At 41.4% G+C, this 15226-nt stretch overlaps 1 protein-coding gene across 2 annotated transcripts in view; it reads left to right on the forward strand.

Annotated features, from left to right (window-relative positions):
- Positions 1-12343, forward strand: part of LOC147306245 (voltage-gated potassium channel subunit beta-2-like) — a 253214-nt gene extending 240871 nt beyond the window's left edge. For both annotated transcript variants that reach the window (XM_086277816.1, XM_086277817.1), the window contains one exon: positions 11472-12343. In XM_086277816.1, the coding sequence (XP_086133942.1) occupies positions 11472-11546 (75 nt within the window). In that variant the 3' untranslated portion in view covers positions 11547-12343. The remainder of the gene's footprint in view (positions 1-11471) is intronic.
- The last annotated feature ends 2883 nt before the right edge of the window (positions 12344-15226 follow it).

The raw sequence follows: 15226 nt of genomic DNA on the forward strand, positions 1-15226 counted from the left end.
AATGTAGATAACAAAATATTGGCAAAAAGTTTGGCTATGTGATTGGAGATAGTTCTCCCAACAGTTGTGTCGCAGGACCAAACGGGATTTGTTAAAAATAGACAGTTATTTTTTAATATTAGAAGGCTGTTTAATGTTATATACACACATAATACTTACGATCAATCTGAAATACTACTCTCACTAGATGCGGAGAAGGCCTTTGACAGGGTCGAGTGGGATTTCCTCTGTCAAAGTTTGGCATAGGCCCTAATTATATCTCACTTGTTAAGCTGCTTTATACAAAGCCCCGGTTAACACAAATAATATAATTTCTAGTCCTTTCCTCCCTCCATCGCTCTATGAGACAAGGGTGCCTTCTGTCCCCATTGCTTATTTGCACTTGTTATAAAACCTCTTGCCATTCAATTATGCTTCCTATATAAAGGAATAAGGAGATTTGGTGTAGAACATAAGGTGTCTCTCTCTATGCAGACAATTTGTTGCTATATATCACGGAACCTACTAAATCATTGCCAAAAATTATGACAATTTTAGCAGAATTTGGAAAAATCTCTGGATAAAAAATCAACCTAAAAAAAAGCATATTGTTTCCTAATTGTTCTTCAGAAAAGTTAGATAGCACTACATTGACTTTGTTTCCTTTTACTACCTCAAATACTTATATCTTGGAGTAACGATAACCCGTGAATTCTCTGGCCTCTTCAAACATAATTTCATTCATTTGTACCATCAAACTGAGGAGAACTTTGAGAGACTGTCTAAATTGCCCATCTCGCTTGCTGGCCGAATAAATGTCATTAGGATCGACACTTTACCCAAAGTTTTATTTCTGTTTCAATGCATCCCAATATTGATCACAAAAACATTTTTTTAAGAAATTAGACCAATTAATTTCTCAGTTTACCTGGAACAGGAAGATGCACAGATTAAAAAAGACATTTCTCCAAAGACCCAATATTGTAGGAGGTATGGGGTTGCCCTGCTTTCAGCTCTATCATTGGGCCTGTAACATACATTGTTTTTTGGGTGGGAGAACATGGACCTGATTGGGAACGGATGGAAAGTATGACTTTTTCCCCTAATACTCTTAAATCGTTGGTTCATTCAAATTCAGATCTGGGTAAGCATAAATGTAAAAATCCGGTAGTGCCCAACTCACTAAAAATTTGGTCTCAGATTAGGAGGCATTTTCATTGGTGCCAATGTTCAATCTTTACTCCATTAATTCATAATCAAGGACACACATTGTTCTCAAGATCCACATTCCAGCTATGGACTTCCAAAGGGATAGACACAATTAAAGGATCTGTTTATTGATAATAATTTTCCTTCGTTTCAACACCTTCAGCAAAAATTCTCCATAGAAAACAGAGATTTTTTTCAAGTACTTACAAATATGTCACTTTATTAAAGAAACGTTTCCATCCTTTCCCAATGAACCACAAAGGCTCGCTTCAGATGACCTGTTCCTGGTGAACCCGCTAAAGACAGGAGCTATTTCCAAGATCTACAATCAATTTTCATAAATCGAAAACACAACTACATTGGAACATTTGAGGAATGCTTGGAGCGAGGAACTGGGTATTGATATCACTGAAGATCAATGGACTAAAGCACAAGAGCTGGTTCACTGCTGCAGACACTGTCATGAACCAAAGTTCCACGCACAAGCTGGACCCAGGCGCAGAACACACACACAGTGGTACGAGAGAACAAAAAATAAACTTTATTATAACTGAGGGTGTCCGAGGCTTGCATTGTTATGAATCACGGTTCGGTTCGGTTTGATACTTTGGTGTCATGGTTCGATATTTTTTCGATACAAAAAAATGTTCATGCCTTTTTAATTTGTCATTTATTAAAAATATAAATATATATATTTAACTCAAAAGTACAGTTTCTGATTGAGAAATCACTCATCTTTGGAAAAGAGAGTTTATTACAGAGAAATGGCTCTTTCCAAAATAAAAGCTCTACTATACCCTTCTTCTGGGCTATATTCTCAGCAGCATATTAAACATATCAGGTCCCCATGAGGAGAATCATGTGCTAACGGCTGTCTAAATGACTCAGGTAAAGTTTGTAGCATGCCTGCTTGTTGTTTTTGTCTGCTTCCACTTGTCTTTGCACTAGGATGATGTCGGCGTAAATGTGCAGTCCTATTCATTGTGTTCCCACTAGTGTTGTCAGCGTTAATCCTGTTAAAATGACATTAACGCCATAACGCTGCAAATCTCCGTTAATGAGTTACCGTCCCATGTGTGGGGCTGGACGGGGTCAACACATTAACGAGCTAACTGCGCTAACGCACTAGTTCCCACCAATGTAATTGAGCATTGCGTGGCACATCCGACATACTGTTTTACTTTTGTCCATGACGCGCTTACCATCAGGGTCATACTTCACATGAAAACTAAAATAGTTCCAAACACCAGATCTAAATGAGGGTGGGGGAGGTTGAATTTCGGCTAGTGTTGAGGCAGTTGCCATGTTGCAATGAGCTTAACTTCTGTCTCGCTAGCTTGCGCTGCGCTCAGTTGATCTGCGCTCGACAGTGCAGCCTAGGCGGAGTAGTCGAACGCAGATCCACTGAGCTGTCAACACAGACAGCATCGTCAGAAGAAAAGTTGATAAAATAAATTAAAAATTTTGTATTGTTCGATACATATGCGTACCGAACCGAAAGCACTGTATCGAACAGTTCAATACCGATACGAGTATTGTTGCACCCCTACTATGTCACGGTCCTGGGTCGTTGACCCAGCGTTTTCTGTTTAGTATGATGATTGTCTTCTGTTCTAGTTTATTCTGTTTTTGGTATTCTGTGTCCTCCCTGTGCCCTGTTTGTGTCCCTGAGTTCGTGTTGTGGATTTCATGTTTTACTTTGAAGGTCTGTGTCTGTTGTCACTGTGTTCGGCTTGTATCCTCCGGTTGTCTTGTGTATTAGGATCAGCTGTGCTTCCCACCTGTGTGTCATTACCTGGTCTCCTTGTGTGTGTGTATATATAGTGGGTGTCGGTCTGCGTTCCTTGTCGGCTCGTCTGCGTTTCATGGTGTTCTGTTCCTTAGTCTGCGTCTCTCTGCCCCTAACCCCGTTTCGTATGATCTCAGTCATTGCCTGTATTTTGGGTCCTTTTCCTCCAACACCACGCAGCTCGCCCCGGCAGCTGTGACAATAGACTAATAAGTAATCTGGGAGAGATGGCCTCCTCCTATATCTCCCATATCTGCTCTAAACTTGTACATATATTGTACTGTTCTGTTCTGTTCTGTGATTGTTTATGTAATGATACTTATGTTTTATGTATGTTTGATGTTAATAAGAAAACCAATAAAAAAGATTTTGGAAAAAAAACAACAACAAATGAACGTTACTAGGGGGTGGCTGTAGCTCAGGTGGCAGAGCGGATCAGCCACTAACCAGAAAGTCGGTGGTTCGATCCCAGGCTGCTCCAGTCTGCATGCCAAATATCCTTGGGCAAGATATTAATCCCATGTTGCTCTCCGATGCATCCATCGGAGTGTAAATGTGTACTAGATACTTAGCACTTAAGTCTGTGAAGGTTCTCGGTCATCGTAGTCAAAGGAGCTTGCAAAGAAAAGCGTCTGGACTTCTTTAAGTTACTTGAAGACGTTTCACCTCTCATCCGAGAAGCTTCTTCAGTTCTAAGGTCAAATGGTGGGGAGTCCCAGATTTAAACCTAGTGGGAGTATCCCCCCACAGAGGGACAAAAGGACCCCCTGATGATCCTCTAATCGCCTGAGCCAAGGTGTGAAACTGGGTGTGGGTCCCAATCAGCTAGAGTTTCGGGTGAGCTCATTGTGAAACCATGTGAATTCCTGAGGTCAGATTGTGTCAGGATGTGAGTGGGCGTTAAGGCGTCTGGGGAGGGAACTCAAAATTAGGACCCTACAACACCGGGCAGAACATTTTCCCTCTAAGCCTGAAGGAAAAAAGAAGGAACACACACATGTAAAGGAAACACTCAAAACGTGCGGCTATCCTAAATGGGCGTTCTTAAAGTCAGCAAAGAGGCACAGAAAAGAAGATCAGACACAAGCGAGTAGGGATGGGTACCGGTATCATGGCACCGGTTCTGACATAAACGGTAGTAACCAGACCGAAAAGCAGCGCACATTTCGGTGCTTTATTTCGGTGCTTTTTTTTCCTCAGATGTCACATACTTTGAATTCTAGCCAATCATTTTACGTTTCCGAGGATAGTAGGTGGGTCCAGGTACGTACGTTCTTTTAGAGCAGAGCTACAGATTAAAAATGCCCAAGGCGAAGCGGTCAAAACTCTGGCTGTACTTCACAGCAAAATATGCAAACGCCTGCAACAAGTGTTTTAAGGTGATACTGTGCAAAGGAGGTAACACCTAGAATCTGATGAAAAAGCCAAAAAATGCGCCGTATTTGATAGCTTGCTGCAAGACCACACCGAGCACATCTACTGCGGGTGTGGTGCCTGTTATCGGACCCGGAGTTAGCAACATCCCCCAAAAATCCGAAGAGTAGAGTCCTGGCCCCTAGCCCTGCCAGTGTAGCTGAAATGATGATGGATGATGATGGCAGCAGCAGCCGTTCTTCTCTGCGTGAGTAGCTTAATGTTGTTCGTGTGTAATTTACGTTGAGTAGGCTAACCACGGTATTAAATTAATGCATGTAAGGTGACCTAGCAAACACCGTCGTAGTTACATGCAGCTGTCTTCTTGTTTGATGGCAGATACTCCCTTCACCCTGGCCAAAAAGGCTAAAATGACCAAAGAAAAAGTGGAAAACAGTTAAACATGAGAGGTTTTTGGACAAAGTTTGTGTTTTTTCCATTGTTTAAGCACTGCTTCCAGCCAAGAGTGATACCATATATGCCCTATAGCTGCAGAAAAGGCTAACATTGTTATCTTTTTACAAAAAAAACAGCTGAACGTGAGAGGTTTTTCGACCAATTTTGTGTTCTCCATTCTTTAAGCACCGGTTTGAGCACCGTTTAAGCACAGGCACCGTTTCAAAAGTACCGGTTTTGCACCGGTATTGGATAAAACCTAAACGATACCCATCCCTACCAGCGAGGGAGGATAAGAAAGACAGACGCAACAACATTGTCATCCCCTATGTAGCCGGTGTATCAGAAAAACTCAGGAGAGTTTTCTCCAAGCATGACATCCTGGTGCATTTCAGACCCAGCAACACGCTCAGACAAAAACTGGTTCACCCGAAAGACAAAACGCCAAAACACAGACTTAACAATGATGTACAGTGCAGCGAGGAATGCCCAGACCTCTACATTGGAGAGACCAAACAGCCACTTCACAAGCGGATGGCACAACACAGAAGAACCACCTCCACAGGACAAGACTCAGCAGTCCATCTGCATCTTAACACTCTTTCGAGGATGCCAATGTTCACATTTTTGACAGAGAGGACAGATGGTTTGAAAGAGGAGTGAAAGAAGCCATCTGTGTCCACTGTGAGCGACCATCTTTGAACAGAGGCGGTGGTTTACGACTCCAACTGTCTGCCATCTATAATCCAGTTTTGAGTTCCCTCCCCAGACGCCTTAACGCCCACTCACATCCTGGGCCAGGTTTCACAATGAGCTCATCCGAAACTCTGGCTGATTGGGACCCACACCCAGTTTCACACCTTGGCTCAGGCGATTAGAGGACCATCAGGGGGTCCTTTTGTCCCTCTGTGGGGGGATACTCCCACTAGGTTTAAATCTGGGACTCCCCACCATTTGACCTTAGAACTGAAGAAGCTTCTCTGATGAGAGGTGAAACGTCTTCAAGTAACTTAAAGAAGTCCAGACGCTTTTCTTTGCAAGCTCCCTTGACCTTAGCACTTAAGCTTAGAAGTGCTTGTGTGAATGGGTGTGATTGGGTGAATGAATTAGCTGTATAAAGCGCTTTGAGTGCTCGGACAGAGTAGAAAAAGAGTAGAAAAGTAGAAAAGCGCTATGTCAGAACCAGTCCATTTACCATTTATTACAGCAAGTGAAAAACCTCAATACACACTAGTTCAGTGGCTAAGTGAAGGCAGTGATTATGACGTGGGGATATCTACACAAGTACACTTGGACTGATTAAAACAGTATATACAAAGGGTGGGGCTGATACACACACTGACAGCTGGAACTACTATGACTGGCACCTGGCGAAGAAGTAGGCAATGAAGGGCTTATAAAGTGAACTAGGAGTAGACTGTAACTATGAACAGACGCTGTAAACAGGAAGCCAAATCGCTGCCTTGGTTATGGCCTTTTTTTTCTCCCCTCTCTGGATGAGCAGTTTAAGGGTAAGGACTAGCAAAGGTGGCCCCCATCATTTATGGGGGCCACCTTTTTAAGCATACACCCGTAGCCGGGTTTCGATGGCACTGGGATGGCAAGGGGAGAGCGACAGGCTGCCACGGCAGCCTCCTCTTCCAGCCTACCTCCCTACCGGCCTTCCCTCCCACTCAGATTGACTGGCAAACGTGGCCTGTCATCGGAGGGCCGTCCCCAGTGCACTGGTGCCGGTGCCTTCGGCAGTCCATTCCAACGGTCCGCAGGCTTGCCTCTAGTGCCGATCAGGAGGTCCAGCACAACGGTTGGAGGGGGTGGTGATCCCCTCTGGGGCACCCCGGCCGCTTTGTTTACTCTAGAGCACAGGTGTCGAACTCCGGGCCTCGAAGGCCAGTGTCCTGCAGGTTTTAGATGTGTCCTTGATCCAACACAGCTGATTTAAATGGCTAAATTACTTCCAGTTCTCCAGAGGCCTGGTAATGTACTAATCATTTGATTCAGGTGTGTTAACCCAGGGTGAGATCTAAAACCTGCAGGACACCGGCCCTCGAGGCCTGGAGTTTGACACATCCTGCTCTAGATAACCTGGAGCAAATTGCTGGCCCTCCACTCATTTGAATTAGAGTGTTCAAATGAGACATTAATTTGAATGTCTGCCCTAGCAAGTGGTACTTTATGTGCCTTTAATGGTGACCACGGGTAACGGGGAATCAGGGTTCAATTCTGAAGAGGGAGCCTGAAAAACAGCTACCACATCCAAGGAAGGCAGCAGAGTGCAAATTACCCACTCCCGACTTGGGGATGTAGTGACGAAAAATAACAATACAGGACTTTTTCAAGGCCTGTAATTGGAATGAGTACACTTTAAATCTTTTAACAAGGATCCACTGGAGGGCAATCTGGTGCCAGTAGCCGCGGTAATTGCAGCTCTAATGGCGTATCTTAAAGTTTCTGCAGTTAAAAAGCTCGTAGTTGGATCTTGGGAATGAGCTGACGGTCTGCCACATCTGTCCCAGCCCCTGCCACCTCGGTGCTCTTGGTTGAGTGTCCCGTGGGGTCCGAATCGTTTACTCTGGAAAATTTAGAGTGTTCAAAGCAGGCCCGTTCAGCTGAATACCTCCGCTAGGAATAATGGAATAGGACACTATTCTATTTCTATTCTGTGGGTTTTCTCTCTGATCTGGGGTCATGATTAATGTAGCGCTGAATTAGCTCCATGGCTAACTTTAGCATTAGCGTGCAGTGGCACTTAAACTGCTATTATTGTTATCACTGTGAGCTCTCTTGGCAACTAGAAGGCTCTACACTGTACCATCATATATTCTCTGTTCAGACAGCAGTGGACAACTTTAACTGTGGTGTTGGTATTGTTCACATACACCAGCAGACCTCCTCTGTGCTTCTTACTCTTTGTTCCTGTCCTCTCTGAGCGTACCGTGGCCGTCTAATTCAATCGCAGTGTCTGGGGTAAAAGAGTCCAGCCAAGTCTCTGTGATGATCATAACACAGTAATCCCAACGGTGTGAGGTGATCCGCAGTTGTTGTATAGTGACCGTGAATTGGTGAGGAAGAGAGTCAGAATAGTCAGTCTGTGTGAGTTAGCTCTTAGCTTAGTCCTCAGCCCCTGCTCTCTTCCCCCTCTTCTGTTTCCTGTGCCTCTGTCGCCTACGCCAGCGGTCCCCAACCTTTTTTGCCCGACAATAATTTCACGCCTTTAAGGTGTCGCGGATAAATACAACAAAATAAAAGTAGTACCTGTACCGAATAAAAGAAAATTTATTCATAACACACGTGAAAAGACCCAGGAAAACTGAGTAAACGATAAAAACGATAACAAAATAACGCTGAAAACCGATAAAACCCCTGAAAACTATACATTTCACACCTGAGCCTCAACTCTCGCGGCCCGGTACCAAATGACTCACGGACCGGTACCGGTCCGAGGCCCGGGGGTTGGGGATCGCTGGCCTACGCCACTTCAGCGGTGGTATAATGAAGATGGAGTCCGTGTTCCTCTGGATGTTAGGGGGCATTGAGTCCTGGTCTTTGTCAGCAAGGGTGAACAGTTTTCTGTGGTTTAGAACCACAAGCAGTTCAGCTTTACTGTACTGGATATGTGCTCCTGTATGTCAGAGGAAAAGTGAAATAAAAATTATATATTATAATGTTATATTAATATATACAAGTATGATTCTTCTTTTTTTTTTTTTTTTTTTTGCCTGTCCCGTTTGGTTCTTTTGCCATTAGAATTGTTGTCTAAAGGCAAAGAAAGATGCCCAACGGATTTACTTTACCAAATGGACCGTCCCAGCCTTGCCGTATTGGTCTACTTGATTCACCTTTGCTTTTATTGTTTATTTTATTTTCATTTGCTGAACACGGGACAGACTTGACTGGGGAAAAGAAAAGGGAGAAAGAAAGAGGGAAAGAAAAAGAGCGGGGAAGAGGGACAGTGATAAAGAGCAAAAACCAAAAACCAACCAAACAAACAAACAAAAAATACATATATCAATCACCTGGATCACCTGTTGAGAAGGAAAAAAGAGAAAACAAGCAAAGAAAAAGAGAGCAATACAATAAACAACATCATCGCGATGATCTATGTGAATATAACAGTAAATACTAAATATTAAATATTATTGTGCAGCACGTAAGATCGACAGCGCACAGTGTTCTTTGAGGTAGCAGCCAAAAAGGGTGTAGTTTGTTTGCAAGTATGATTCAAAAAGAATAATTAACAACACTTCTTGTAAGGCATTAAAATCAGTCAGTTCAATTCAATTCAGTTTTATCTATATAGCGCCAAATCACAACAACAGTTGCCTCAAGGCATTTTATATTGTACAGTAGATCGTATAATAGTAGATACAGAGAAAAACCCAACAATCATATGACCCCCTATGAGCAAGCACTTTGGTTCTGCTGGAGGTTTCTTCCTGTTAAAAGGGAGTTTTTCCTTCCCACTGTCGCCAGAGGGTAGCAAACATTAACAACACAACAGAGGGCAAAGGCAAGCAAGGGGCTTAAATACACAGTTGAGTAATCAGAAAATGGGAAACAGGAGGGAAACACACCTGGGAGAAATTAGGGCTAACAAGACAGAGGGAAGTAACACCGAATACACTGACATAAGTCATGGACCTTCAAAGTAAAACAGGAAACAAGAAACAATTTACAAAGACGCAGACTTGACACTGAGAGACAGACTGAAAGAATAATAATAATCAAAACAGCGCAACTAAAGAATCTGAACATAAATTATGACACCGAAAAATACCAAAATACAAGAAACTTAAAATGCTGAGTCAAAATGACCCAAAACCTTGACAAGACCCCAATTTAGACAATCGCAGGCTCCCTCCCCACTGGAGAGGTGACATTCAATGTCACAAAGTCAGTCTGGATAGCCCTTACCACCACCCGACACATAATAATGTCATGACTGGATATTATTAAAATGGGCTATGCAAACATGGCCAATAACTTTTCATTTTGATGATTCAGGATAATTTGGGCACAAAACAAATTTCATTGTTTAAAAACTTGCAGACTTCACTTTATACAGTGTAGACAATGTGGACTCTCTAAACTAAATTTGTGGGATATGATCTTTCAAGTGATGCAGACCCAAACTGTTGTTGTTTGTATTTACTTAAACAGCATGCCTGTAGAATTAGCTGGAGTCATCAGCAACAGCATAGAACAGTCGTAACACAAAGAAGACAGGAACAGATCAGTAAAGAAACAACTTTCCTGATTAATATAAATGACAATTACTAATATATTGGAAAACCAAAATACATATCACTCAGTTGATGTTTTTCTGTCCAACAGTTCCTTTTCTAGACTTGTAAGGATGCAATGTGGGGAGTGCTGGTCCCAAGCCTCAAAGACAGTAAGAAGCAAGCAGAGGGAGAAAAAACTCTAAAATTATTTAGAAGCTGATTTGATTCTTAATGGCTGTGCAACTGTTACAACTTATAACACAAAAGGTCAATGTAGACCTCATGCAACCAAATTAGACTAGCTTATATAGTACTTATTAATGTTTTTAAAAAGTCATTTAAAAACACCATCTACTACTGTGTCTAAATGTGTAGTGTTTGTTTTTCTTAAACAACCTAATTTAAATATAATCATTACATGCTTGTTAAAAGCTAACTTCAAATATATAAAGTTTCTAAGTACAATGACCAGATAAAACATATGGCAGTGTTTTTATGTAACCGCAAAATGTTTCTGACGACTCAACTGTGGAATTAAATTAATTCTTTAGAAGGACAAGCTAAATTATTTTCAACTATAAAGCCAACATAGACTTTAACCATTTAACAGGCCACTAATCTGGTTTATGGCTCTGGACTTTCACAACAAAACTTGTGTCTAAACACATTTTTTAACAAAACAAATACTATTGTTAATAATATTAATATTACTATCATTTACAATGTAATTAAAGAGAAATCTTCATTAAATATAAAAGCAGTTTACCTATGTTGCTGAAGAAAGGCTAGATTTGACATTAATAGATGCCACAGATGCACTGAAACTATCATAAAGCATTAAAAAAAAGCTACGATTAAAAGCATTAAAAAAGCTACCATTAAGCATTAAAGTTTTTTTTAAAAAAATACAGGGGTTAAGAATATACAGGTCATAAACGTTTATATGGATTAAAGAAGAGAAGCAAAAGAAGCAAAATTTGCAGCTTAGTTTTTCTTTCTTAAGACAACTCAAATAAACTGAGATAATTCGTGTTTTTTTTTAAATAAAAAACTCTTAACTTACTTAACAAATTAATAAAAACTGAGTTCAGTCTACTTAATATTTTTAATTAAACACAACATTGGATTTTACAGTGTACAAAGAAGGAATAGATCAACTAGGTATTAACTCCCTCATTTCCAAACACTCCAGACAGATGGCTGCCCCTTCCTGAGCCTAGTTCTGCCAGATGTTTATGTTTTGTCCCCTTAAAAGCAAGTGTTTCTTTCCTACTATTCCTAATTTCTTAGTTGCCGAGTGGTAGTGATTTGAGTGTTGGAGTTCTTGCTATTATTGTACTGTATTTATATCACAATACAAAATTTTACCACCTAATTTTGCCAAAGCTCTTTATTTAAAAAGCTAATAAAAAATAATAAAAGATTTTAAGTCATGGTAATGCTTTGTGTTTGTTTTACAGGTTCTTCCAAAGATGACCCTTTCCATCGTGTCTGAGATGGATTGCATCTTGGGAAACAAGCCATATAATAAATAGGAACTGAGGTCCTAGAAGTCCCTGAGATAAACTGAAAAGTTATACTCACATGTTGAAAGAGCTGGCAATAATATTAAAAAATAAATAAATCTGGAAACTGTTTTCAAAAAGATATAAGCAAGTAAAATGTTGTGCCAACTTAATCACTATTTGCACTTGTTTCCACTTAATAAAATGAACTTGAGCAGTATGGAATGCCTACTAAAATAGATACACTGTTTTGAACTAAGACACTAATACATGAAAAAAATCACCTGCAATGTAAGTTCGGGTTGATTCGTACTAAGGAACTGTTTTAAATGTCATCATCTAACTGAGCATGTAAAAAAAATTGCTTAATTTGCAAAATGGATTACATTTGTATCAAAAACATAAACTCCTTGCCTGAAAAGAAACTGAACACAATACATGTAATGACTGTTTATTGGCATGATTCCTTTGACTAGTTCCCACTCACATTTGAATTTCAATTTATTGATATTACTTGATATTACTTGATACTCATCTTAATGATATTAAGATGAGTGAGGTTTAATATGGGCCTGATGGATTTCTGACGCAATTCATAAATTGAGTTCACGCTAATTAAATATTACAGTTTTCTACTTATAGTAATTCATGTTTAATGTAGTTGTTAAGATTTTCTGTTTAATAAAACCTTTAACTTTACCAGCTTTTAAAGTCTCTTTTGTAATTACATTTAATTTGATTAATTATGAAACTTGAACTGAACCGAAATTTTACATGTGAGTTATCTTTTTTAGCCATCTTAATAGCTTGGGTGGCTGAGAGTTAGGATTAGAAAAGTAACACAATGATTCCCCCGCATGATCCACTGACAGCATACATGCCAACCCTCCCGATATTTCCGGGAGAATCCCAAATTTCAGTGTCCCTCCCAAAAATATCCCGGAGACACCATTCTCCCGAATTTCTCCTGATTTTCCACCTGAACAACAAAATTGAAAGACCATATGCCAGAATTCATAGCGCGGACCAGCCAATTCCAGTTTCCAACAATGGTGGCATCTAAGTTTTAATATTACACTTATTACTCTTTCTGAGTCGCAAAATAAACTTGTTTTCAGGCGAGAATGTAGCTATGTAAACTTCAAATATCTGAGCAGGGGAGAAGAGCAAAGTCCCGGCACATCGTTTTCAACCCCATACAGTCTTTCGCTACTCAGGTTTAACGTAATATATAAGTCACTCAGATAACTTAAAAATGTTATTGTTTGACTTTTTTCAATGTTTTATTTGTTCATGAGTACATTGGTTTCGCTGCAATTACAGTTATTAGATTAGACTTATTTATTAATCCCTCAGAAAATTAACTGATGAAAACAGCACAAAGTACCACATGTGCTGTCAGTGAAAGCTGCAGCTGTTTTATTGATAAAGTTAAAGACAAAAAGTCAAAAGGATTAATCACCCATGTAACTGTGTCACTATATGCCAGCATTAACAAGACCTGAGTATGGTGTTTCAGAGAGCTGCTGATGTCAGACCTGCAAAGCTTCCGTTTTAAACACTTGATGTACTCAGCTGCATGAAGAGCACATTTGATTTTCTCTGACACAATTAAATAAAACCTGATGAAAGTCAAAGGTCGTCACTTGTATGTCGAACTACAAACTTGTGATCTGGAATTCTTTCACAGTTTGATGATTCAGAGGTATTCATACCAGAGTAACCAGAGAGGATAATATATTTTTTAATATATAACTTTCTACAGGACTGAATATAATATCTTTATGTAACAGCCTCTGGGGAGTATCTGAGTATTTATAACATTACACAAACCAAAGGTCTCATCACAGTGTTCATGAAATGCTGGCTTTATCCATCTTCTGAGCTGGGCCTACGATGGAGCTCTAAAGATTTCTGTGTGAGGGAGCTGCTGGTGAAGATCAAGAGTCCTGCTTGATCAATGCGGTAAGCTTCAGTCTTCCTGGTGTTTCTTAAATGAAGCCTTCTAAATTATACCAGGTCCTGTGGTGCTGGCTGAGGCCATCTACATTACACCATGGCCTGTGCTGCTGCTTGAGGCGTTCTTCACAACATCAGGGGCTGGGTTTCTGTTGGTAGAGGTCATCTACAGCACAACAGGGCCTGTGCTGCTGGCTGAGGCCATCTACAAAACATCAGGGCCTGTGCTGCTAGCTAAGACCATCAACATTGCAACAGGGCCTGTGGTGCTTTCTTGGGCCATTTAAATCACAACAGGGCCTGAGCTTCTGTTGGTAGAAGCCATCTGCATCACACCAGGGCATGTGCTGTTGGCTGAGGCCATCTATACAACATCAGGGCCTGTGCTGCTGGTTGAGGCCATCTTAATTGCACCAGGAGCTGTGTTGATGACTGATGCCATAAACACCATAGCAGGGCCTGTGCTGATAGCCAAGGCCATCTAGAGCACACCAGGGTGTGTGATGCTGGCTGAGGCCATCTACATTACACCAGGGCCTGTGCTGCTATCTTAGGCCATCTAGAGCACACCAGGGCATGTGCTGCTCGCTGAGGCCATCTGCATTACACCAGGGCCTGTGCTGCTAGCTAAGACCATCAACATCACACCAGGGCCTTTGTTGCTAGGTAAGGCCATCTACATTACACTAGGGCCTGTGCTGCAGGCTGATGCCATCTACATTACACCAGGGCCTATGCTCATGGCTGAGGCCACATACATTACAGCAGGGCCGGTGATGCTAGCTAAGGCCATCAACATCATAGCAGGGCCTGTGCTGATAGCCAAGGCCATCTACATTACACCAGGGTGTGTGATGCTGGCTGAGGCCATCTACACAACATCAGGGCCTGTGATGCTTGCTTAGGTCATCTAGATTACATGAGGGCCTGTGCTGCTAGCGAAGACCATCAACATCACACCAGGGCCTGTGCTGCTCGCTGAGGCCATCTACACATCATCAGGGCCTGTGCTGCTTGCTTAGGCCATCTACATTGCATGAGGGCCTTTGATGCTAGCTAAGGCCATCAACATTGCAACAGGGACTGTGCTGCTTTCCTAGGCCCTTTACATCACACCAGGGCCTGATCTTCTGTTGGTAGAGGCAATCTGCAGCACACAATGGCATGTACTGCTGGCTGAGGCCATCGACACAACATTAGGTCCTGTGCTGAGGCCACCTACATTACATCAGGGCCTGGGCTGCTGTTGGTAGAGTGCAGCCTGTTTTGCTGCTTGATCTGCAAAATTATTTCCTTTTGTGACAATATAATTGTCTTTTTGATGTCCTGCACATGTGCAAAGTGCCAATTGTTTTGGCAAGGTGATCACTTCCAGCAAGATTTTTTTTTCTTCTCTATAGATGCAACATTACATTCTCACTTGAGGCATTTTTAGATAATTTCTAGTTTTTCAAAGAATTCACACATCTCACACATCTTACATATTTCAAACTTTGAAATTAGGGTTTTATATATATATATATATATATTTTTAAACTTTGAATTGCTCACAATTCTAAAACTGGGCATTTGTAAATCTGTCACGGAGGAGCAGGGAGGACTCGGCGCAGACTGAAATCTCAGAAAAACAGGTTTATTTACACACTCCAGGTGCACTATATACAGGTGAAGGAGAAGGGGGCCAGGGTTCCCAGGGGTGCAGAGCGGGGTCGGGAAAAGCGTCCAGAGTCTCCAAACCAAACACGAGAAAT

This window comes from Aulonocara sp. 'chitande type north' Nkhata Bay, linkage group LG20, assembly GCF_057382095.1.
Source record: "Aulonocara sp. 'chitande type north' Nkhata Bay isolate Kocher_YH1m ecotype deep benthic linkage group LG20, A_spYH_male_GT1.1, whole genome shotgun sequence".
Classification (NCBI taxonomy): Eukaryota; Metazoa; Chordata; class Actinopteri; order Cichliformes; family Cichlidae; genus Aulonocara; species Aulonocara sp. 'chitande type north' Nkhata Bay.